This window comes from Girardinichthys multiradiatus, chromosome 3 (genome assembly GCF_021462225.1).
Source record: "Girardinichthys multiradiatus isolate DD_20200921_A chromosome 3, DD_fGirMul_XY1, whole genome shotgun sequence".
Taxonomy (NCBI): Eukaryota; Metazoa; Chordata; class Actinopteri; order Cyprinodontiformes; family Goodeidae; genus Girardinichthys; species Girardinichthys multiradiatus.
The window spans coordinates 34919837-34945246 of NC_061796.1; the positions used below are offsets into that span (position 1 = coordinate 34919837).

Genomic DNA, 25410 nt, shown 5'->3' on the forward strand with positions numbered 1-25410 from the left:
AAAGACAGCACACTTAGTTTAACTTTCTTGTTTTATTAGCTGTGTACATTATACACAAAACCTCTTTGGAATAAAAACTTTCTCTTATACATCACATTTTAAAAATCAATCAAACATTTTAGAGCCACTTTGTAAACATGCAACAAAAAAGGTCCATGTAGAAGCTGTGTCAGAAGTGTGTCATGCTCATGACAAATCCAGAGAAACATCTAGGCTACAAGTATTAATTTATGACATGTATAAATAAACCAAGCCCATGAATTTTTAGCCTCGCCAGCTAAACTCCACATACTTTAACAGCTTACAGTGGCATCCTCCAGGGCAAGCAATGGGAATGACCTATCAGGGAGATAAAGTGTGAAGCAGTGAAAGATGGATGTAGTGAGGTAGGATCTGTGCTTATCAGTGAGAGAAGGGCCGATTGAGCCTCCCCTGCATGCATTCATGGGCCAGCTGCATGGGTTAAACATCTGTAAACTGGCAGATGGTGAAAGTGACTCCCTAAAACATTTAACAGCTTGTGCCTCTTTCCAAACAGAGCTGAACATGTTAGTTTGAGAGATTTCTGTTCAAAGTCTTTACAGGATTCACTATTACCTCAGGTTTTCCATGTTTATTATGGTTTGTGAATCAGAAACTAGACTTGAATGATTCCCTTGACCTTTTCAAGCAGTTTAAATAAATGAAAATAAAAATATTCATCTGGCCAAATATTGCTTGTTGTTTTTCTGGATGCAGATGTTCCTCTGAATCCAGCTCAGTGTTAAACATCCTGATTTGTACACCTCCTCCTCAGTGCAATAATACACCCCACAGGAGCGTCTCACATGTGTATTCCAACGCCTGCGTTCAAAGACTAACCCTAACGCCTGCGTTCAAAGACTAACCCTAACCCAAAAAATGAAAAGAAACAGACTCAACTGGGATAGATTCAAATGAGGTACATGCATTTCACTTCACTCTCACACAATCCGTGTTTACAAAGAAAAATCATAGCTTAGTGGTTTTCCATTTTAAATTACTTAAAAAGGGGGAGCATTAGTGTCAGGAGTAACAACCTTTATGAAAGTTTCAAACATAAATACACACATTTATGTGCCTTGTGAGAGGTTATATGGGAAATTCAAGTTAGCTCAGAATCCAGTTCTGCAAAAACAAAAAACTGAAAAGAAACTAAAAATATAGAGGAAAATGTCCAACTCACTCACCGACTGATACTAACAAACTATGTTGGGAGAAACTGCTGCACCTGACAGTAAGAAAGGTCCACACTCATACAAATAGTCCCTATAAATACAACATTTAAATTTGACAGGACAAAACTATGAGCTGTTCTGCAGTTTGACAAAACAGTTTGTTTGGAGTAAAGGAATTATGTGCCGTGGAATGTTGGAGACACTGATTTGAGATCTATGAAAAGTAAAAACCGTACAAAGGCTGTAGCTTTACATTATAAATGTGTGTGTGTGTTTTAATAAACAGAACAAAAATCCAACAAAGGCTTGACACGAGACCTGGTAAATGCATAAACCTTTGCAATAATCATCAACTATGTGTTAAATTTTAAGCCTGCAACCCGTTTATGATTCTCCTTTTTGGTGTTAGAGTACAAACTTCTGATTGTCATCTGTTCTTTGGTATTTACCATACAACTTAAGAAATGAAAACCAATCGTGTCCTTTGCAAAACAGCACAAATAACGGAGAATTTAAGTAATAAAAGAAACTATACTAATTGTCACAGTGTCTCTGTGTATGTTGATACAACACCAATTTAATCCTCTGGATTATGGATCCTATTTATGCCTGGCTGATTCAAAGGAGAAAATTTATCAAGACACTAAAAATATTACAAATAAGTCCGGCTCCCTTAGTCAAAACAGTAAACACATGAAGGATGACTCAAGACCTTTGAATAATACGTATATAATTTTTATAGTATACTGATTATTTTTAATCTGTACATATTACCACGCTTGCTGCGAAGTCAGTGATTCAATGCAACCTGCTGAACTTCCTTAGATAACCTTTTACTGATTTTATCGGTTGTATTGTGTAATACTTAGGATTAAACTGGACTGTACGTAACCGCATCTAGATCTGAGTGGATGGATTGTGTTGGAATGATTTAAAATGAAATTGGATTTTATACAAATGGATATGAATGGTTGTGAATTGGTGCTATGTAAAGAAACTTCAACTTATAAATGAATTAATGAGTTGTCAATAATCCAAATCCAGCTACCCCTTATTATTATGATATCACCCAGTAGGTGGTGTCTGTAGAGAAATACTGTTTTGTGCTGTAAGATTGCAGGTTTCTATTGTTCTTTGCCAGCTAACTTTCAATTAACATGCACATTTGAATTTAACACTATGTTTTTAAATAAATGAAAACACATAAAAAAAATCTTTAAGGGTTTACTTTTGAAAAATTATTTAATATTGACTGAAAACTGTGATGTTTGGTCACTGAAACTCTGGTTTATAAATTATTGCTGCAAAGGTAGATTCTTCATCTGTTGAATTTTCTAATTAGACTTATCTCAAGCAATCTTTAAGCATACACTTAAACACTGGCATACAGTTTATGTGAAAAGAGCCTCTTAGCATTCCATGGCAAATACAGTTCAAACTGGATGTTTACAGACATTGGAAAAAGACACCTTACCATGTTTTTCTCATTGTCTGACATTAAATCAGGCTAAACCTTTCTCGTTTAAGGTCAATTAGGATTGGATTTTAGAAAAAAAGATTATGTGTCTTTTTACACAGTGTATGTAAACATCCGGTTCAACTGTAAATCTTCAATCCCCATTCTATACAGTTGACTCTTTGGGTCCTTCCTGAGCTGCATTTTTGCACCCATACAGCCACTTAATGACACGAGCATTTCTCTCAATAATGGACACACCGGTGGGAAGCTGCTCCGCCAGTTCTTCCTCGAACAGTCCATCTCCTGAGTGGCGGGAGAACTCGCTGGGTTCTGAACCACCACAACCATCCCCTCCTACGCTGCGCAGAGCCAACGAAAGCGTGTCTATGGAGCTGGCATTAGAAAGGAAATTCTCCCGGCCCAGGCGCTCTATCATGTCCATGTCCAGTCCACAGTAGTCAAAGAAATACTCCTGCTCTGATAATGCTACCGAATAGCACAAACGCAGGTCTGACTTGGAGCGCTGCAGTTCTCCACACTGCCGTCTCCGTGGCATCGGGGATGCACGCTTCCAAGGATCATTCTCATCCTCATGCCTGATGTTAATAACATCACTATTTATTTGGTCATTGGAGCTATTTATAAAACCATTTTTTGTGTTTTCTAATGTGCAGTTAAAACCTGGACTTTGGATAGAATCTGGGCTGCGTTCTTGGTCCGTCTTGCTTGACCTCCGGGTCATTGGTCCTCCATCTGTAGCATCTTTGTCGTTGGTCCAAGACATTCTAGAGTCCCCATCCCGTGATGGTGCTTTCTCCTCACCTATCACCATCTTCTGAACTCTTTCTCCTCCACCACCCTTCTCTCTCATTGAACCCTGGAAGAGGCGGCGTACGAAACTATATCCCTTCACCTCCATGTTATTGTTTTCTCCCAGTGTGGAGCTGTTAGGGCTTTTGCACTCTTTCTTCTGCCTGTATATTAACAGAGAGTCTGGCCTCAGCATGCGTTTGCCAGTACTCCTTCTGAGGACTGGAGCACTGTGTGGTGCTACCAGGCTGTTAATTCCAGGTGTCCTGGGGCTTGGAGGCATATCCTTGCTCACATTGCTCCTGTTATGTGATTTAATGTCAACAGAAGTCCTTCTGTTCTCCTTCCTTTCATCGTTTTCATTTTCATCTTTTGAGGTGAAGGAGCCAGAGAGAGTAGAGAAGGGGGTGTTGGATGAACGCCGTGGGGAAAGACGAGGGGTCAAACTACCAGGTACAGAGATCGCTCTCCGAGGCTGCGGCGGCGGGGTGGCACAGGGCACAAGCACAGGTTCTTGTTTGGTGTTGATCACCTGCTGGCTTTTGACATATTTGGCTTTGTCAGCCTCGAGCCTCTCCACAGCGCTGACTGAACGGCCGTGACCCCCACCGTCGATCTGCCTGCGCAGGTAATCTGGACCCTTGTTGAGAAGCCTCAGAGGAGAGGGGGACCCAATTGGAGTGAGGGGTTTCATGTTACTTTACTGAGCTGGGAAAGACATCAAAACTACAGCTTGTAAACCGGCTCAGGGCTTCCAGTCCCCACAGTGAGCTGTTGTTGGCTTTGGAGAAGGTTCTAACAGTCAAAAACTGCAGAGGCTCTCATTCCTGTTTCTCATAACTCTCAAATCTTTCTCAAAGGGTTATGAAGAAGTGGCAGTCGAAGTGACCGCAAAAGTCCAAGTTTGTTGCTATGCTTTCTATAGATAGCTTAGTCTCTTTGTTGGGCGTGGAAGAACTCAGACTAATTGATATCTCTATCTAGTATTTACCCAGACATCTGACCAGGCAGGGAACGGGGAAGGGCTTTTTTTGTCAGCCAACAGCGCTCCTAAATAAGATGCTCCCTGCCCACAGCGTGGCAGAAATAGGCAGGGGTGCAGTTTGAAAGGGTTACCTCTTCCTCCCCCACTTTTCCCTTCTCTCCTTTCGTCTCTTAACTGCACCCTTTACTGTTGATCTTTTTGGTGGTGGTTGCCTGGTGAAATTAGATATAATGGCCTCAAATATTTGTTTAGTGCAGGTCTTCTAAGGGGCGGCAGGTCAAGACTTATAGTTTGGCACCCATCCCAAATGAGATGACCTGAGGGTGGCCGGCACCAAGGCACTTGGTCTGCTGATGGGCAAATGGCGAAGAAGCAGATTGTGTCCTCGTCCCAACCTTGGCTGTGGAGACCCCTGGGAGAGAGTGAAAGAGAAAGAGTGTTTTTAGTTGGATGTGCTTCTCTCCGGGGTAGCCAACAGAGACCAGATGGCAGAAAGGACAGCAGTCCCTAAAGCTCTGCTCAGATTGTGCTTATTTAAAGCCAGAGGGAGCTGTATGACTACAGCAGGCAGAAATATGGAGCTGACATATTTGAGCATTTAATTACCATCAGGCATATATATAAATAAGATAAAAGATTTCCTTGCAAGTCATCCACAATACAGAATGAATTGGGATTGAAAATAAACTGAATATGGAGTCTGTTGTCCAGACAGGATGATGGCATGTCTCCTTCTATCTTTTCTCTTTTTTTGCACAGGAAGAGCCAGACCTTTCCTTATTCTGTGGAGTCATTCGTTTCTGCTATTTTTATCTTTAATACCGGGACAAACAATCTGTTTTGGCACCAAATAATCTGCTTGTTACAATAAATGCACTTGAATAAACTTTACAGACAGAGATTTGTCCAAAGATAATATACAACTTTCAAACAGGCCAGAATAGCTATTGTCTTAAAAACCAATTCCAAAAACGAGTTTGCGTGTTGTAACTGAATACCGGTAAAGACTTCGTAAATGAAGCCATACACGTTCAATGAACAACCGTTTCATTGTAAAAGCACTACAGATTAACCAACTAATAAAAAAGTTAAAATGAGAAACCTAAAACCGAACAGACGATGCTGTTCTACCAAAGGTTACCGCATTTCTTACTATCATATTTTACATCGATTTCATGCTGCATGTGCATTTCAGAGGGTAAAAAGCAGGTTGCATATGCTTACAACAGGGGAAGCTTTACAGGAGGAGTGTATTTAGCTAGAAAACATCCAAGCACAGTTATCATGTGTCTGTGTACATATGGGTGTGTGTCTGGATGTGCATGCAGTCATGGGTATTTGCATGTCTGCTCTAGTTTTGCACCTGAGTTATGTGTGTGTGTGTGTGTGTGTGTGTGTGTATGTGTGTGTCAGCACAGTACAGACCATAAGTTTGGACACACCTTCTCATTCAAAGAGTTGTCTTTATTTTCATGACTATGAATATTGTAGCTTCACACTGAAGGCATCAAAACTATGAATTAACACATGTGGAATTATATACTGAACAAAAAAGTGTGAAACAACTGAAAATATGTCTTATATTCTAGGTTCTTCAAAGTAGCCACCTTTTGCTTTGATTACTGCTCCACACACTCTTGGCATTCTGTTGATGAGCTTCAAGAGGTAGTCACCTGAAATGGTTTTCCAACAGTCTTGAAGGAGTTCCTAGAGATGCTTAGCACTTGCTGGCCCTTTTGCCTTCACTCTGCGGTCCAGCTCACCCCAAACCATCTCGATTGGGTTCAGGTCCGGTGACTGTGGAGGCCAGATCATCTGGCGCAGCACCCCATCACTCTCCTTCTTGGTCAAATAGCCCTTACACAGCCTGGAGGTGTGTTTGGGGTCATTGTCCTGTTGAAAAATAAATGATGGTCCAACTAAATGCAAACCGGATGGAATAGCATGCCGCTGCAAGATGCTGTGGTAGCCATGCTGGTTCAGTATGCCTTCAATTTTGAATAAATCCCCAACAGTGTCACCAGCAAAGCACCTCCACCTCCATGCTTCACGGTGGGAACCAGGCATGTAGAGTCCATCCGTTCACCTCTTCTGTGCCGCACAAAGACACGGTGGTTGGAACCAAAGATCTCAAACTTGGACTCATCAGACCAAAGCACAGATTTCCACTGCTCTAATATCCATTCCTTGTGTTCTTTAGCCCAAACAAGTCTCTTCTGCTTGTTGCCTGTCCTCAGCAGTGGTTTCCTAGCAGCTACCATGAAGGCCTGATTCACACAGTCTCCTCTTAACAGTTGTTCTAGAGATGTGTCTGCTGCTAGAACTCTGTGTGGCATTGACCTGTTCTCTAATCTGAGCTGCTGTTAACCTGCGATTTCTGAGGCTGGTGACTTGGATGAACTTATCGTCCGCAGCAGAGGTGACTCTTGGTCTTCCTTTTCTGGGGCGGTCCTCATGTGAGCCAGTTTCTTTGTAGCGCTTGATGGTTTTTGCGACTGCACTTGGGGACACTTTCAAAGTTTTCCCAATTGTTCGGACTGACTGACCTTCATTTCTTAAAGTAATGATGGCCACTCGTTTGTCTTTACTTAGCTGCTTTTTTCTTGCCATAATACAAATTCTAACAGTCTATTCAGTAGGACTATCAGCTGTGTACTGTATCCACCTCCTGCACAACACAACTGATGGTCCCAACCTCATTTATAAGGCTTGAAATCCCACTTATTAAACCTGACAGGGCACACCTGTGAAGTGAAAACCATTTCAGGTGACTACCTCTTGAAGCTCATCAACAGAATGCCAAGAGTGTGTGGAGCAGTAATCAAAGCAAAAGGTGGCTACTTTGAAGAACCTAAAATATAAGACATATTTTCAGTTGTTTCACACTTTTTTGTTCAGTATATAATTCCACATGTGTTAATTCATAGTTTTGATGCCTTCAGTGTGAAGCTACAATATTCATAGTCATGAAAATAAAGACAACTCTTTGAATGAGAAGGTGTGTCCAAAATTTTGGTGTGTACTGTATATATATATAATAGTCTCATGTTACAGTTTTTAGAAGAGGAGTCAGCTAAAGTCGATAAAGAGTCAGAGCTATTTAGAAATCAGAAATATGAATTCTGGCATAACCCTCTGATCGGTGCATGTTTAATCTATTGCTTTTCCTTCTCACTTTAATAGCATTAGGGCAAGTTAGACAAGCCACATCCAGTTTTGTTAGACATTGTTGTGTTGTAGTTGCGGCCCCTATTTCTTGTAATGATTTGCTAAGTCTGACTCCACATTGGTAGAATTTCACCCAACTAGAGCTGGAAGCTGATTCAGATTTATTCAGGTGAGAAAAAGTATTGACAGGGTCAGGCAGTACAAATGCTGCATTACACAGCTAAAAACAGAAACAACACTTGCTGTGCAAGGCTCCTGAGGCGTTGGTACAAAACCTACAGTATGCACTACTCATGCATCTTATGCAAAACACGTCTAAATTAATCAAAGCTGCCTGGAAAACCTACAGTAGTTTTTATTCAAAATAATTTAACTTGTACTTGTGTATGAAAATTCTAATTGGTTCCTAATTTCAATCTGGTTTATATTCAAAATTCAAAACAAAGGACAGACTTCACCTGTCATTGTTTCCAGTTTGAGACAATATTGCACACTACCAGAACTACCAGAAGTTCCATCTCAGTGCTGAATTTCTTCAACTTTAATAAATAAAACTAAAATATGAAGCTTATCTGGTCAAAACAAACTCTCCTGATAAAACAATCCCACTTTTATAACAATCTTGGTATAGCTAACTGCTCTGTGTCCAACTACTCTGCAGCTTCTACTAAATATTAAAGTGCTGCTGAAACTTTAGAAGAAGAGCTAATGTTTCACTATAATCTACTTCATTCAGTCTCCACACCCCTTGCAGAGCTTGTCAAATGGCATGCCACTGTAAATTACCTGAGGAATGGGGGTCCTGGCATGCTGGTTAGCTTTTCCAGATGTTGCAGCTCGGGAAAGCCAACCATTGTTTAGGCAGAGTTCCGGGAAAAATATCTCACAACAGGTGTGGAGGTAAAAAAGGGAGACAGGGCTTGGCATTAGGCAAGATGAATTGGTGCAAAATGGGGAGGAAGTGGGACTGGGATTACAGTTCAAGCTTTGGGTGTTGGGGGCATTGATGTACTGTTTTTCCTCTAAAACATTCAGTTCCCCATCTAAAATTAAAGTTGAAAAGCAGAAATTGATTTCACTACTGCCAACAAAACAGAAGCCTAAGCAGAGTCATAATGATGTGGTTGATTTTATTGTGAAGGACTAAAAGGGTAAAAATTAAGATATTAAAACGATAAATTCCAGTGACATATAACGGGACAAATATCCTCCTATTATAAACCCTTAAAACCTAAAAATACAGAAAAAAGCAAACATAAATAAATCATAATCTGCCTTTTCTTGTTTTTCAAAGCAGAAAACAAATTTTAAAATAAGATTTTGACAATAAAAAACATGTTATACTGCAAGGTCATGCAGCCGATGACAATATAGCGGTTGTTGGCTACATGCTGAAATAAAACTGAAAAAAGGGTGAAATATGCCCTTTAAATTAAAGAAACTTCTATTTACTTGCTACATAATTTATAGATACATCAGTGCAGCAATTCCAGTAAATGCCTCCAATCTACTTGTTATGCGAGTGTGCAATCACTGAACCAGATAGGATCATTCGCATTCAGATGTTATCTCTTGCTGCAAGTGCTTTCTAATCACATGTTGAAATCTTACTGAAAACTGTTAACGGACACATTAACTGACACGTTTCCAGAAAATACTGATTAAATGTTGCAAGTCAGTTCACACACACACACACACACACACACACACACACACACACACACACACACACACACACACACACACACACACACACACACAGAGAACAATGGGCCCCATTAACTCCATTGGCCGTAATGAGCCAAATTAGTACCCAGTCCATTCTTCTGTGATCTGAAAGCTTGTGAAAAGCGTGAGAGTGCTTTCCAACTTTTCTTGTGTTTCATGACCTCCTTTGTCTCCTGCAGTAGGTTGTCATTAACCTCTGAACCCTTTCCTTCTACTCTCATCTCAACAGTGAACACCGCCTCCATCTTTTCCTTCATAATGCTGCCCTAACTTCTTTTCCCTGCACTCTCTTACCGTCGCTACCCTCTCATTTCCTTCGCTTCTTGTAAACACATGCCTGACCTCTCTCTGAATCTGTATCCCTGTCTGGCTCCTTTTACTGTTACTCCCAGTATCTGAAGGAAATCTTCAAAAGCTTTTGTCTCAACTTGGCCCAACATGTATTGTGTTAAAAATGTTTTATGTATGGGAACTACATCTGGATATGGTAACTTTTTTTGCAACTTACTTCCTGATGAGTCAAGAGGTCATAGGGATCATGGTGTGATTAACAAAAACAGAAATATTCACTTTTTAAAAAAACTGAAGAGATCAACAAATGTAACATCAAAATACACAAGATGTACATATGGATGAGGATTATAGGAAGGGGAATCAACCTGTATAAGAACATACTAAAGTCCATTGTCTCTTTACAATCATAGGCAATGCTAAGTAAAAAAAAGTCTTGAGCGACCCCTAACTTCCTAATATTTTTTCTTCTAAACAACCAGACTTGTAAATCTGGTCATTCAGTGTGACAGACTCACCGACAGCCGAATTAGGACTCTCCCAAGTAAACAGGGCCAACAACAAATATCGAACAGTGTCTGATATCATTGGAAAATCCTGCAGTGTGACTATGATCAGTGCCTCTTCTTCCAACTTTGAAGTGTCTCCACACTTGTTGTTTTTTTCCAATTCTCCTTGCCCTCTTTCTATAAATGGACAGACTTAATTAAACTTAAACTTAATTTAACGTAATTTTCTTTAAATATATATATATATATATATATATATATTTAAAAATAAACATTAGGAAACACTATATATATATATAGATAGATAGATAGATAGATAGATAGATAGATAGATAGATAGATAGATAGATAGATAGATAGATAGATAGATAGATAGATAGATAGATAGATAGATAGATAGATAGATAGATAGATAGATAGATAGATAGATAGATAGATAGATAGATAGATAGATAGATAGATAGATAGATAGATAGATAGATAGATAGATAGATAGATAGATAGATAGATAGATAGATAGATAGATAGATAGATAGATAGATAGATAGATAGATAGATAGATAGATAGATAGATAGATAGATAGATAGATAGATAGATAGATAGATAGATAGATAGATAGATAGATAGATAGATAGATAGATAGATAGATAGATAGATAGATAGATAGATAGATAGATAGATAGATAGATAGATAGATAGATAGATAGATTCCTCCTTGCCTCCTTGGAAAGACTTAATTTCACTTAATTGTTTTTATAATATATATATATATATATATATATATATATATATACAGTAGCATACAGTACAGACCATAAGTTTGGACACACCTTCTCATTCAAAGAGTTTTCTTTATTTTCATGACTATGAATATTGTAGCTTCACACTGAAGGCATCAAAACTATGAATTAACACATGTGGAATTATATACTGAACAAAAAAGTGTGAAACAACTGAAAATATGTCTTATATTCTAGGTTTTTCAAAGTAGCCACCTTTTGCTTTGATTACTGCTCCGCACACTCTTGGCATTCTGTTGATGAGCTTCAAGAGGTAGTCATCTGAAATGGTTTTCCAACAGTCTTGAAGGAGTTCCCAGAGATGCTTAGCACTTGTTGGCCCTTTTGCCTTCACTCTGCGGTCCAGCTCACCCCAAACCATCTCGATTGGGTTCAGGTCTGGTGACTGTGGAGGCCAGGTCATCTGGCGAAGCACCCCATCACTCTCCTTCTTGGTCAAATAGCCCTTACACAGCCTGGAGGTGTGTTTGGGGTCATTGTCCTGTTGAAAAATAAATGATGGTCCAACTGCAAAATGCTGTGGTAGCCATGCTGGTTCAGTATGCCTTCAATTTTGAATAAATCCCCAACAGTGTCACCAGCAAAGCACCCCCACACCATGATACCTCCTCCTCCATGCTTCACGGTGGAACCAGGCATGTAGAGTCCATCCGTTCACCTCTTCTGCACCGCACAAAGACATGGTGGTTGGAACCAAAGATCTCAAACTTGCACTCGTCAGACCAAAGCACAGATTTCCACTGGTCTAATGTCCATTCCTTGTGTTCTTTAGCCCAAATAAGTTTCTTCTGCTTGTTGCCTGTCCTCAGCAGTGGTTTCCTAGCAGCTATTTTACCATGAAGGCCTGATTCACACAGTCTCCTCTTAACAGTTGTTCTAGAGATGTGTCTGCTGCTAGAACTCTGTGTGGCATTGACCTGTTCTCTAATCTGAGCTGCTGTTAACCTGCGATTTCTGAGGCTGGTGACTTGGATGAACTTATCGTCCGCAGCAGAGGTGACTCTTGGTCTTCCTTTCCTGGGTCGGTCCTCATGTGAGCCAGTTTCTTTGTAGCGCTTAATGGTTTTTGCGACTGCACTTGGGGACACTTTCAAAGTTTTCCCAATAGTTTGGAATGACTGACCTTCATTTCTTAAAGTAATGATGGCCACTCGTTTTTCTTTACTTAGCTGCTTTTTTCTTGCCATAATACAAATTCTAACAGTCTATTCATTAGGACTATCAGCTGTGTAATGTATCCACCTCCTGCACAACACAACTGATGGTCCCAACCCCATTTATAAGGCTTGAAATCCCACTTATTAAACCTGACAGGGCACACCTGTGAAGTGAAAATCATTTCAAGTCACTTCCTCTTGAAGCTCATCAACAGAATGCCAAGAGTGTGAGGAGCAGTAATCAAAGCAAAAGGTGGCTACTTTGAAGAACCTAAAATATAAGACATATTTTCAGTTGTTTCACACTTTTTTGTTCAGTATATAATTCCACATGTGTTAATTCATAGTTTTGATGCATTCAGTGTGAAGCTACAATATTCATAGTCATGAAAATAAAGAAAACTCTTTGAATGAGAAGGTGTGTCCAAACCTTTTTGGTCTGTACTGTATATAGATTTATATAAGGTGACACTCCTTACTGAAAACTTAAACTTTATACTATCTTACAGGTAAAAATTAAGAATTTGTAGGGTTTGCATTTTACTCTGTCTTTGGTCTGATCATGAGATCAGACATTGGGAAACACTATATGTTCGACATCAGCAAATAAAAACTTAAAAGTAGTTGTAGTAGTAGTAGTATCATCTTTGTCAGGCGTGGGAATCTACTGCTCTGTGACTACATTCAACAGGCTGAATATCTTATTGGCATCCAAAGTGTGTATTTATGTGTATTCTAAACAGTCCTTTCCGAAACTATCAATGTGCACACTGATATTGTGATTCTATATACTGTTAAAACACTATTTTCTCAATCAGTTTCTCTTTTTAGCATGAGCTAACACTGGACCCATTGCTACCCAAACATAAAAACAAGGAAGTCACTTTAAAAACAAATTAATTAAAACAAATAAAAGTAGCATATTCAGATTTGTGTACATAATTAACACTATGCATGTTCATTTTGGGTTGGGGTCAGAGTGCTACATCTACAGGTCAGAGTGTGGCCTGGGATTGCAAACATGTCCTTCTCGAACTAGACATAAATTGAGCGTATTGGATGATTTTTATTGTACAGCTGAATACATATTAAATCAATAAAGTATCTGATCCTGACATCATCTCTAAACTAACAAACCTTTGGATCAACCACAGCCAATCACCTCTCTCTTAAACCTACAATCTTTTTTCTTTCGAAAACTGGGCCGTCCATCTCAGTCTTCCTTTACTCCCTTTCTTGTCCTTTCTGCCTTGGCCCAGTCCCCAAGGAAAGCTTATACTCACCTCCAGCACAGATTAAGAAAAAACAGATGTTTTTTGTCATTCCACGTCAAGGAACCCAAACGGCCTCAACAGAGCCTTTAAATTTTATAAGCTGCATTGTTTGTGCCACGTAGATTTGAGCCAAGAAGAAGCACACAGGCTGGGTTTGATTCTGTTGTGAGTTATACTGCCAGGTAAAAGCCTACAGAACTTTTCTTGTGAAAAACTAGACAAACTCAGGAAAATCCAGGAAGTGTTTGTTTTATGAGAAGAGGAGCTACAAATACGTTTACTAGGTATTCCCAAAGGAAAACCATCTGACTTCAGACCAAAAGGTTGATAAAAGTTCCTCTGCCAGGTTAGTAAATTCACAACTGATTGCCTTTAAGTTCTGCAAAATATTCTCCATTAACATATCATGATTCATGGCATTATGCCATTTGGTCATTAACTAACTTTATAGACACTAACCTCAAGAAGTCTGCAATGGAGTATTTTTAAAAGAAAAGGTGGTGTCGTCTTCTGCTCCCCTAACAAAGACATGTCTGCCTTTTTTTGCATTATTAATGGCCAACAACAATGGATGCCCTCCATGTTCAGAGATAAGTGTTGACCTGACTGCTCTGCCTCATTAGTCAGCGAGTGAAAAGGACAACATGGTGACAATAAAAGCTAAAGAGATGGAGCCATTGGGTCCGTAACTACTGTCCCCCACTCAGACACAAAGGCTCCATTAGCCACTGGGTCTACCGCTGGGATTTATCTACACTCATGTGGAGCAGCAGGAGGGCCACCTGGGAGGACTTAACAGACCCCGGATCTGAATGGACCTCCTTCTGAAACCGTAAAATCAACAAGATGGGTTCTTAACACACTGCTGTTGCTCTTTTGTCATTCAGATCAAATTATCATTGGGACAGCCTAGGGTTCAATGAACCAAACATATGCATTCTGACATGCTGGCAGTATGATTAGCTAAATCTGAACTGGATAATGATGAAACAGCCAACAACCCAATATTTTCTGCTCAATCCGTAAAAAGAATAATAATATTTTTCTCCATATTAAAAGCTATTTAGCTTTTAAAGCTTAATGCATTAATAGCTGTAAGGGTTTGAAGAAATTTAAGAAATAACTGGTATCCTCATCAGCAGCTGCAATCCTGTAAACTCTAAAAGAAACATCGACTCAAAATTTCATTTCATGCATCAGATGTTGTCAGTTTTAAATTTTACAGCCAACCTTTCTGATGCCACTGCTTGCTCTGATAAGCCTATCGATGAAGTGTTTACATTTATTCTCGCTTTTATTGCCCAGTTTCTTTTTACTTTAAGGCTCAGGAAGGGTGGTGTTGCCGTTGATTACTGAACACTGCTGACGTATAATGTTTTATGAGTCAACGTTTGCTTTTATAGCAACAGCTTTTAAAAGGAAAATTCACAAAGCTTGCAATGTTTCCACATCAACTAACAACCTAATGCCACTTTTATAAAATGACACAATAGGTTCATACAAACGGAATTGAAAATGCTGTAATTATCAAACGAGGTTTAGTAGTTTTATAAAGTTTAAAGCAAGCAACCCTTTAGCTTCAGCAAAGCCTAAAAGACATCAAGTTCACAATAGTTTGAATGTGAATTCTCAGCAGCTCAGCTCATTTTTTTTGTTTAGTTTTTGTGCATAAATTTATGACTGCAAACATTGCTTATTTAATACAGAAGGCCTCTTTAGACCTTGCACGTGACTTTAATAATGACGACTGCATGGCATTCTATCTTTACACAATTAAAGACTGCGGCAAAAGCTGCTTTCACTGAAGCAATAAAGCAAAAGCTCTCCCATCTGAAATATAAATAATAAAATAAAATAATGATTTTTAAATATATATAGATCCTGACCTGTTAATTTTTTTTTTTGAAGATAAAACCTATATTCAAGAAAACTAATAAGATACTGTCCTTCAGGATTGTTACAGATTTTTTCACATGTCTGAATTCCATCATTTTTCAGATCGCAAATTCCTGATTTCTGAAAATATTTTATTTACTTCCAAAACTGTGATGTTCCCTTCTGATATTTTGACAGAGATTAGGCTTTAAATATGGAATATGCAAAAACAAAGAATGGATGGATGGACTTTCTCCATACTGATTTCTACTTCCATACATCTTCAGACTTTAATCCAAACTAGACTCCATACCTTTCGAGACTGCATAAAAACTTTAGATGAAATCAAGTTGATAGATTAATCCAGAAAATAAGTCAATCTCAACCTTGTTAAGGATGCCCACCATTTAACATGTAAACGATTTTACATATTAAACAACATCCTATAAATGAATAAGAAGTCCACACGCTGCCACTTTCAGAGCTTTGCCCACGCTGACCACAATGGTAAATAAACTGTCATTTAAGAACGTGTTGCTCCTCCTGCATGGAGCTCTCTTCTTTGCACCACATAGTTATTCACATCAGGTTATCCAGATAACTGCAGGGGTGTGTGGGCCCAGGCAAACCTTAAAATGTGGCACAGTCTCTGTCTTTGGCTATGGAGTATTGTGCTCGTGACTTTTGTGTGTGGGAAGAGACAGTGTAGTGAGAGGTGAACAAAGTGCAGCGAGGCGGAGCTAAGTTTGTACACTGCATCCAGATCTGGCTCACATCAAGCAGGCACGGCAGCTCTAGACAGCATTGTTTTGGAAATTACGACCACCGCCGCTGCTCCCTCCACATGCCAAGCCTGGCTTATGTGGCCAACAATAAAAACCACAGTGATCACAGTGTGTATGTGTCTATGTGTGACCGGGAATTCAGTGTGCAGTTCAGGATAACACAAACCTCACCAACAATAGAAAAAAACACTGTCCTGAGGCTGTTTATAGAGAGCAGTGCAGAGGCATAAATGTAGGCACATCCCTAAATCTCCCAGAGTCTTAAATCATGAAGCTCTGTTCTAACATACCCTTATTAAGATCTCTGCTGGTGTGAGTCCTTCAGAGAGACAGCTCTGTCTGGGATACAGCCAGATGTTTTATTTTACACATTCAGTACATCTTTCACACTCTTTCACTTGTGTCTGCTTCAACAGAGTCCTAAAAGATGCTGCAGTGGAGGATGTCTGATTGCAGAAAGCAACAAAAAAGCCAGAACATCATCAGTGGTGTTAGAGCATACACCTGTTTCCTCCTGTCAGAGGGAGTAAAAGCAGAGAAAACATCTTGTTCAAACAGAAGGACACCAAAAGGACACTTAACACTACATATGCAGCAATATTCTAAACACATGCTACTGATACAAGTTGTAAAAGGTTTGGCACCAACTTGTGACTGTGACAGAGCTGTGTGGAGAAACTTAGGGCATAAAGCTGCTCCAGTTGTGTCTCCAAACACTAGGTCATCTGTGACTACCCATCTAAGCTCCATCCTGCCCCTCCCTCTGTGGAACAACACTCTTCACCACTTTAAATGTGTCAGCATTGATTCAGTCTCAACTAAACAGAGCGGTTCTAAAGGGGATTACTTCTGAGTTCACCAAATGTTGCGCTTAACTTTTTATTTTTTAAAGTTTGGAGAAGCAAATGGCGGTTAGTCAGTCATGTTTTGTCAGACAGAAATAACGTTCTGTCTTCTGAACCCTGTTGGGAAATCAGAATGAAAACAGATATTTCAGGCAAAATAAAAACACGGTCATGTTCAGGGCCAGATATTTAGTGAAGAGTATAAAATAGACCTGCCAGTTCACTGTAGAACATGGAAAAATCAAGTTCTGGAGGATATAAAACTAAGCTCAAAATTTTAACCTTGTCAGAAAAGAGTAAACATACTTAAATGTACAATGCAAATATACAGTATTGTTGCTGACAATATTATGTTTTCTAAATTTTAGCTTTGCACTATGTAGTCTCAGTTGTTGTTGGATTATGAAACAATAAATAAACAAAATAAATAAATAACTGTATATTTGCAAACCCTTCTGCCATTAATGTTCTCTCTCGGATTTCTTTTAATAGAAAGTACTCCTGTGACTAAGCAAAGTGCCTCTGTGTGTTTCTTTGTCCCCCTCCTGTCTTCTCAACCCCCAACCAGTCAAACCAGTTTCTCTCTAAAAAAGAAATAAAAGGGAGTTGTTCTTCTCCACAGTCGCTACATGCTTGCTCAGGACGAGGAATTGCTCCAAAGTCTATGACTCAATGCAAAAGGCTCTGCTTCCTTTGACAGATAACCTTTCACCATTAGCATTAAATGTTACATATTTATTGCATTATAATTATATCTGAATTTAGCTGTATGTAATTGATTCTGAAACACACCATACAATCGTAACAGAATTAATTGGAATTATCTGAAATTAATTTGGACTTAACTGGATTCCACATAGTTGGATATGAATTTCACCTCGTTGTCCTATAAAAGTGGTGAAATTCTCCAACTATAATATAGGTACAGCTGCATGTCTATATTGACGTTATTTTGAGGACCAGAACTTGAGAAGTTTGTGAAACATTGGTTTAGACACCTATACCATTTGTCTGCATGCACGTTTTGGGATGTATCATCATTTAGGGTAAAATCAGCCTTTTGGCAGGCAGGGAATGGTACATAAACACATGGACATTGCCTACTATAAGCATTAGTGCAATACTTGATTGTTTGCTTTGCAATAAAACTCAGAATCTTCAAGAATAAGAAGAGAAGCTCCAGGTAGTAAAGCAATACATTACACTCCACAGAATTAAAAAATCCTACACACATCTTTTTTTTTATCTTTCCAAACTTTATCTTTCTAAAACAACCCTGACTCCAAGAACTCCAGTTACAACAAATGAATCACCCAAAAACTCTTTCAGAAAGACCCTAAATCAAGCTCTTCTGTTTTTCCTCGCTGCCATTTACGCTTTGCGGTTAACCTCCACTGAACCAGCCATCTGTCTTTTCTCATCATCAATCAGTCGACTTGCTTTTCCTCTAACTGCACCCAAGTGCAGCCAAAAGAGAACCCTCCATTTGTACCCTTGTCCTCTCTTTGCTTCTGTCAAAATCAGAAAACACGTAGAGGAATCAGTGGAGCCGCATCCACAGGCTCATCCTATGTGAAAAGGAATGCCCAGCTCTGTGCCATCTTCCTCACGGATCAACAGACGCAGTGTACCAAGACTGAGATTGATGGGATGTGGCAGAGCAACAGAGGCGCTCTGGTCAGGCTGTGAACAATTACAGAGATGTGAGAGCAGCGGCGAGAGGGGCTGCTCTCACAGCTGTCACCCACTCACATGGAAGCTGTCAGGAGATGGAGATCTGTCAGATTATGTTTCGTGATTTCTTTGAGTACCAGTGATTATGGATTGAGTCATAAGCCCATGAGGGGATAGAACTGATGTAATAACAGCAGCTGGATTTGAGTCTAAAATAATGACAAGATAATACAAAAAGGAACCAGCCAATAGGTCCATGGTAAGTTTGGAGGAGCTGCAAAGATCCACAGCTTAGGTAGAAGAATCTGTTGACAGGACAACTCTTAGTCAGGCATTCAACAAATCTGAATATTGACTTGTGTGATGGAATGGCAAGACGAAAGCTATCGTTGAAAGACAGCCAAAATAAGTCTCATTTTCAGTTTTGCACATCACCCTGAACAACCCTGTGATGAAACATGGGGACTGCAGCATAATGCAGAAAAGAAGCAATTTAGAGTTGATGAAAAGCTGGAAGGACACAAATACAGACCATCCCTAGAGGAAAACCCGTTAGAGGCTGTAGAAGACCAAAAGTAGTAGGACACTGGCCCAGGACATGTGTTGGAATGGCCTAGTCGAAGTCCAAACCAGCTGAGTATCTATGACAAAAATTCAAAATGTGCTCTTCATAGGGGCTCTCCATCAAATCTAACAGAGCTTGATCTATTTTGCAAAGAATAAAAAGAGAAGAAGAGATTGTGATAAGTAGAGCCGCACATTATATAGAACTACTATAGATGGGCTCTAACTACCCTCAAAGCACACACCTGACGTATATTTTCAGTGGTTGAGATGTTAACGCTCAGGAATGGTGGTGGGAACAATCATAAACAATGTCATCACAGTAATTATTCAGCATAGTATTGCAACTGCATCTTAGCCTGAAATGGTACAGACCCAGTGATAATGGTCAAATCAGTCATAAACATTTGGACCAATTTTTAACTTCAGGAAGCAAACTAGAAGGAAGTAATTGGATATCCTCCAACAAAGACAAGCCACGTGAAAGTTTCTATCCGAAAAGTATTTTAAAAGTGGCTTGTTCTTTTTTTGGGAGAAGAAAAGCTTTGCTCTTTAAATTGTCACTTAAGTGAAAAAGATTTCACACCCTGATGTTTACAAAATAGATTAAATGGCAGCTTACGAAACAGATGGTAGGTTTAACTTCTACCTGCAACCAGCTGTCCTTCATAACAGTGGCTATTACTTTAACATAGTGTCTGCCTAAATATACTGATGCAGATTGTAACTGAGGAGCTCAAGTCAGAACAACTTCTTGCTCTTTTTCCATTAGTCCCCTCCTAAAGATTGCTGGAAAGTTCCCACAAGCTTATAGCACAATGGTCCAAACAATGCGACAAGAAGCTGTAAATTTAAAATATATGCCTGTTGGGGTTTTTCTGCAAGTGTTTGAAGTTTTACACTGCTGTGAACGTCAAGTGTCTAAAACCAGCTGCTGCTCTGAAACGCACACACAAAACACACTCTGTATACCCAGAGGGAAGATGATGTCATTAGCAGGGTACGTTTTCTCCTTTAATTAGAAACTCGAGCTTCCCACCATAACTTGGGGGTCTTTACATGCAACCACTCAGCAACTGGGGGGTTAACAGAATGAATGTTTCATGTTTCTGTTAAAAAGCAGTGTTTAAAAGGCAGTGCTCTACAGGAAGGCCAAGCCTAAATCTTAAAAATTGCTGTTGTGGAGCTGAGCTTTAACTGATAAAAAACACATGAGTGACCCATTGTGAGCTAAAACCAGACAATGTCCTGTGGTTTCCGCTTGCTCTCTGCAGCAGGCACTGATGTGGTTTGAGCAAATCTGATTTAGTACATGCTCATCAACCCAAACTGAAAAAATATGGTCAAATTGAATAATACAGGATTTAAATGAGGCCAATGTTTTGCATGCAGTAGATCTTGAAGAACCATCATTTCATTGACATGTTGGTTTCTTAGCTTTTCTTCAGATGTTTATAAAGTTGCATGAAGCTCAGTGAGTAAAACATGCAACCACACGGTGTAAAGAGTCACAAAATCAACATGTTTCTGCAGGCATTTTCTTAGTATTTTATTGCATCCCTAATATCATCAATGCCCCTGGTGGTGCTGTAAACCAAGCCAAAAGGGACAAATAACATTTTATTTGGCCATGATGATGATGTTAGGACTCCTGTTAACACCTCCGATAGAAACTGCAGGGAACAGCTCTATACCTCTGGCCTCTCTGCAGGGGAACTACAGAATGTGTTGTTATTTGCTCTGCAGGAATCAGGATCAAACACATTACTGCTCCAAAATCAGTAAATCTGCCTCTTATGTGCAATTTTTTGCAGCATGAGGGACTGATGGTACGCTTTGTTTTTATGTATTTTCAGTTCCTTGAATTAGTATTTGTTCCCCTTAAACTTTTTGCACATTTTTGCAACCTCAGACTTCACTATTTTTTATTGGTAATTCATGTAATACACACAAAGCAGAGCAAAACCCAGTACATAATTGTGAAGTGGATTTTTTTTTTAAATAAATATCTGAAAAGTATATTTAACCCCAAACTGCACACAAGTGGCCCATGGTAACTCTGGAGGAGCTGCAGAGATCCACAGCTTTATTAGTCATACAGTCCACAAATCTTGCCTTTATGGAAGAGTAGCAAGAAGAACAAGGCATTTTTCGAAGGAAAAAAAGCCAAAATAGGTCCTGTTTGCAGTTTTAACAAGCCATGTGCGGACACCGCAAACATGTGGAAGAATGTGTTCTTGTCAAATGAGACCAAAATGCCTACATGCAAAAATCTATGTGTAAAGGAAAACTACCTCTGCACCCTCCAACTGTGCAACATGGTGGAGGCAGCATCATGCTATGCGGGGGTCATATTTAATGGGAGCTGGACATGGGAAAATGGATTGCTCTTAATACAGGGCAATCCTGGAAGGTAAACCTGTTAGAATTTGCAAAAGGCTTAAGACCCTAAATATACAACCAAAGCTACTATGGAATGGTTTGGATCAAAACATATTCATGTGCAAATATGACCTAGTCAATGTCCCAAACTAAATCCAGTTCAGAATCTGCAGCCAGTCTTAAAAATTGATCTTCATAGACACTCCCAATCCCAATTTTGCAATATTTTGCAAAGAATGGGCAAAAAACACTAAATGTGCAAAACTGGTGGACAAAAACAATAAAAGACTTGCAGCTTTAATTGCAGCAAAAGGTGATTTTACAAACTCATGTCAAAGGAACACTGAACACAAATGCATTCCACACTTTTAATTTGAATTTTAAAAACCATGCATACTTCACTTCCACTTCACAATCTTGTGCTACTTTGTGATGGTCTATCACATATAATTAGATTAAAATACAGTGAAGTTTGTGATTGTAACATGACAAAATTGATATATTTCTGCGAGGCACTGTAAAGTGAGTAAGATTTATGGGGTTTAAACAGACGTTAAGAGTAAAGAGATCCAACTAAATCTGTCTCCAAACAAATTATCCTCACAAAAGCCTGAAAATTGATGAAGCTAAAAGAAAAGGCAGAATGTATGTTTAAAACTGTCACTTAAGTCTTTAAAGTTGTCAGAAAAGTGGGTTAACTCATCTGCTGAGAAAAATCCCTTGATGTGTTCAAAAGCTCCTGAGCAGCTGCTGTAAGGACCTTGTGGAGAGATTACTCCTGTGTCAGTCTTTATTTTTACCACAGAACTGTCTCTCAGCACAACTAAAAGATCATCTCTCCCTCAAGAAAGTGAGAATAAAGCACTGCATCAAATAGCATTACATAAACTATCAAAACGACACGTGCTCACCTATTAAAGTCGGGATAAATGTATTTAGAAGACACATGTGGTCTGTTTAGTCTGGCCTCTAAGTTGTTTATGCTTGTGATCCCACTCTAACCAACTCATGCAAACAGGCAGCACGGAAGGAGTCGAGGTGGGTCAAGGTGGTGGTGACCCTGAGGGCACATGAATCTGTTCCTGGAGGAGAGTCTGTTCACTTTGGAGTGCTAAGATTGCATAACAATCATCCCTATTTTCCATTTGTTATTTTAAACTTCCAAAATAAAAACTGTCTTATGTTTGGGAAATCACTTGCATTAGTTCTTTATTTGCATGAGGACTTGAAAAGCAGTAAGATTAGTGCATAAACAGTGAAGGGCTGGGAAACTGAGCCTGAATTACATGTAGATGAATATATTTCAGGTCAAACCTACAAAGCTATAAAGCTACCACCTCATGTCATCTGTATTTGCCCTAATGAGAGCACAGAGGTCAGTCAGCTATCCCATTCTCTTCATACCAGCTGGCTAAACTGGGCGTCAAGGTTTGTGGATTGGTTTACACTGCACAAGATAAATTGATACACTTGTCAGCTCTTCAAAAACCTGTTTAGCTCAAATTAAAGTCCTACTCTTTTGTTTACGGGTTATATATACAGCCAAAGAGCCATCACGGTCATCCTGACAAGGAGAGATTACTTCACAGGGTATATACTGCAGAAACAAGCCATAAATTTCCCAGATAAGACTCATAAGGACAAGCAACTTTCATAAGAGAGCAAACAAGTGAAATAAAACATATTAAATTATATTAGAATTTAAATAATTAATAGTTCGATTACTTCCATGCAGTGAAGACGCTACGCCATCAGCACATAAATGATCACTAATCCTATTTTTGACAAAAATCTAAAGGAAATGCACAGTCAAATCCTAAAACCCCACAGCAAAACACGAAAAACGAAAAAGACAAATAAGACCCACACTCACAGAGATGGATCAGTTCATCCCACCATGATCGGTTTCCCGAACTTCCCAATCCAAATATCTCCCAAATCAGCCCCGACTCAAATTTATCCGCGTCTAAAACTTTAACAAGAACCGGTCCGGACTCACCTTATTTCCTCAGGTTATCCACTCAGTTCCTTTCCCAAATACAGTAAAAAGTGTAGAGATCCGGATGTAATGACAGACGGTCAGCGTGGCGCTGCGCTCCACTGCTGCTGGAACACTGACGGAGCGCAGAGCGGCAGCTGCGGTGGAGAGGAACGGAGTCCCGACCTCCCCCTCACAGGAGGAGGGAGGGTGGGCAGGTACGGAGCCATGTGAAGAGAGTCCTGGGAGCCATGATGCAGCAGAGCAGCAGTGCGGAGTTACACAGAAGACCAACAACTATAACATCACAATACAATGTCTTAAAAAAGTATTCACGCCCCTTGAGGTTTGTCTCATTTTGTCAATTTACACCCACGCAAATCTGTGTTTTGTTTTGTTTTTTTGTAATTGGATGGGATAGACCACCACTACGCAGTGTATAGGTATGAGGTGTCTGGAAAATGACAACTTTTATTTACAATAACAGTTTTAAGGTGTGGCCTGGGCCGTAAAGGTTTTATTCTGATGCCAATAATAGAAATCCAGTCCAACAATGACCGTAAGTCACAGCTCTATTGTGAAGGCCTGAAAGTTTTGTTTGAAAGTAATAGTGAACAAACAGCATAAGGAAGACCAAGGAACAAAGGAGACAGGTCAGGGAGGAAGTTGTGGAGACACTTTTAAAGCAACCATGTTTATGTCATAGAACAATACCCCATCTGAAAATGGAAAGAGTATGGCACAACTACAAACCTACCAAGACATGGCTGTCCACTAAAGACTTTGCTGATCAGAGAAACCGCTAAGATCCACAGCTCAGGTGGGAGACTCTGTCAATAGGACAACTGTTAGTCATGCACTGGACAAGTCTGACTTTTAAAGAAGAGTGGCAAGAAGAAAGTCGTTAAAAAAAGCTGTGACAAGTTTGTTTAAAGCCATTTATGGCATACAGCAAACATGTGGTCAGAAAAAGAAATTGAGCTTTTTGGTCTACATTACTCGGAACACATTATGAAACATGGTGATGGCAGCATTACACTGAGGGGGGGTTGGGAGATAGAGCTAATACATGGAAATCTTGGAAGAAAAACTGTCTGAGGGTGCATAAGATTCACCCTCCAGCAGTACAACACTAAACAGCCAGAGCTACAATGGAATGGTTTGGACCAAAACATATTCATATATTAGAATCGTCTAGTCAAAGATTTTGAAATTGATGTTCACAGATGCTCTCCACCCAGCCTGACTGAGCTTGAGCTTTTTGGATCCAAACATTTGAAGCAAATTTTAAATTCTGGAAACAAACTAGCAAGCAGTCATTGTAAATCTTCCAGCAAAGACAAGCCACATGAAAGTTTCAAATGAAAAAGCTCTTTTTGACAAAAATGTCTTTACTCATCGAATTGTTACTTCAACAAAGATGATGCCACTCCCTGATGTTCACAGAACAGTAGAAATGGCAGCTTGTGAACATGAGAGATTTCTACATGTGCACTGCTGACAGAGAAATACCTCAAATGACTTGTAGCTGTAAAGCAAAAAGGGGGCCAAATACAAATGCAAACCACAATACTTTTATTTTTAATGTGAAGTATTTTTAAAACCATGTAGATCTCAAATTTCTTAATTTGTGCTACTCTGTCACAAAATTGATTTGGTTGCAGCATGGCAAAATGTGAAAATGTGAATCCTTGCAAGATACTGTGAGACAGGCAGTTTTAAAGTTATGTATTATTAATACTTTATATTGCTATAATGTAAAAACACAACATTTTATATGGCTCTTCCTAAAGCCGGAATGAAATAATGTTTTGCATAGATGTCTTTTGCAGAGCTCTGGCATTTCATTTTTCACAATAACACTGGAAATGACAGCAAAATTCCTCATTGCTTAAGCAACTTCTGCCATGGTATCTTTTGATCAACAAC

At 39.4% G+C, this 25410-nt stretch overlaps 1 protein-coding gene across 1 annotated transcript; it reads right to left on the reverse strand.

Annotated features, from left to right (window-relative positions):
* Nucleotides 1–17: 17 nt before the first annotated feature.
* Nucleotides 18–23669, reverse strand: fam110d (family with sequence similarity 110 member D). The gene is made up of 2 exons (XM_047362163.1): nt 23503–23669; nt 18–4862 (listed from the first exon to the last, which is right to left on the reverse strand). The coding sequence occupies exon 2, from the start codon at nt 4157–4159 to the stop codon at nt 2819–2821; it is 1341 nt and encodes a 446-aa protein (XP_047218119.1). The 5' UTR covers nt 4160–4862; nt 23503–23669; the 3' UTR covers nt 18–2818.
* Nucleotides 23670–25410: the final 1741 nt, after the last annotated feature.

Excerpts from the sequence above, each read along its gene's own strand:
- fam110d (XM_047362163.1), bottom strand. The coding sequence starts at position 4,159 with ATGAAACCCCTCACTCCAATTGGGTCCCCCTCTCCTCTGAGGCTTCTC.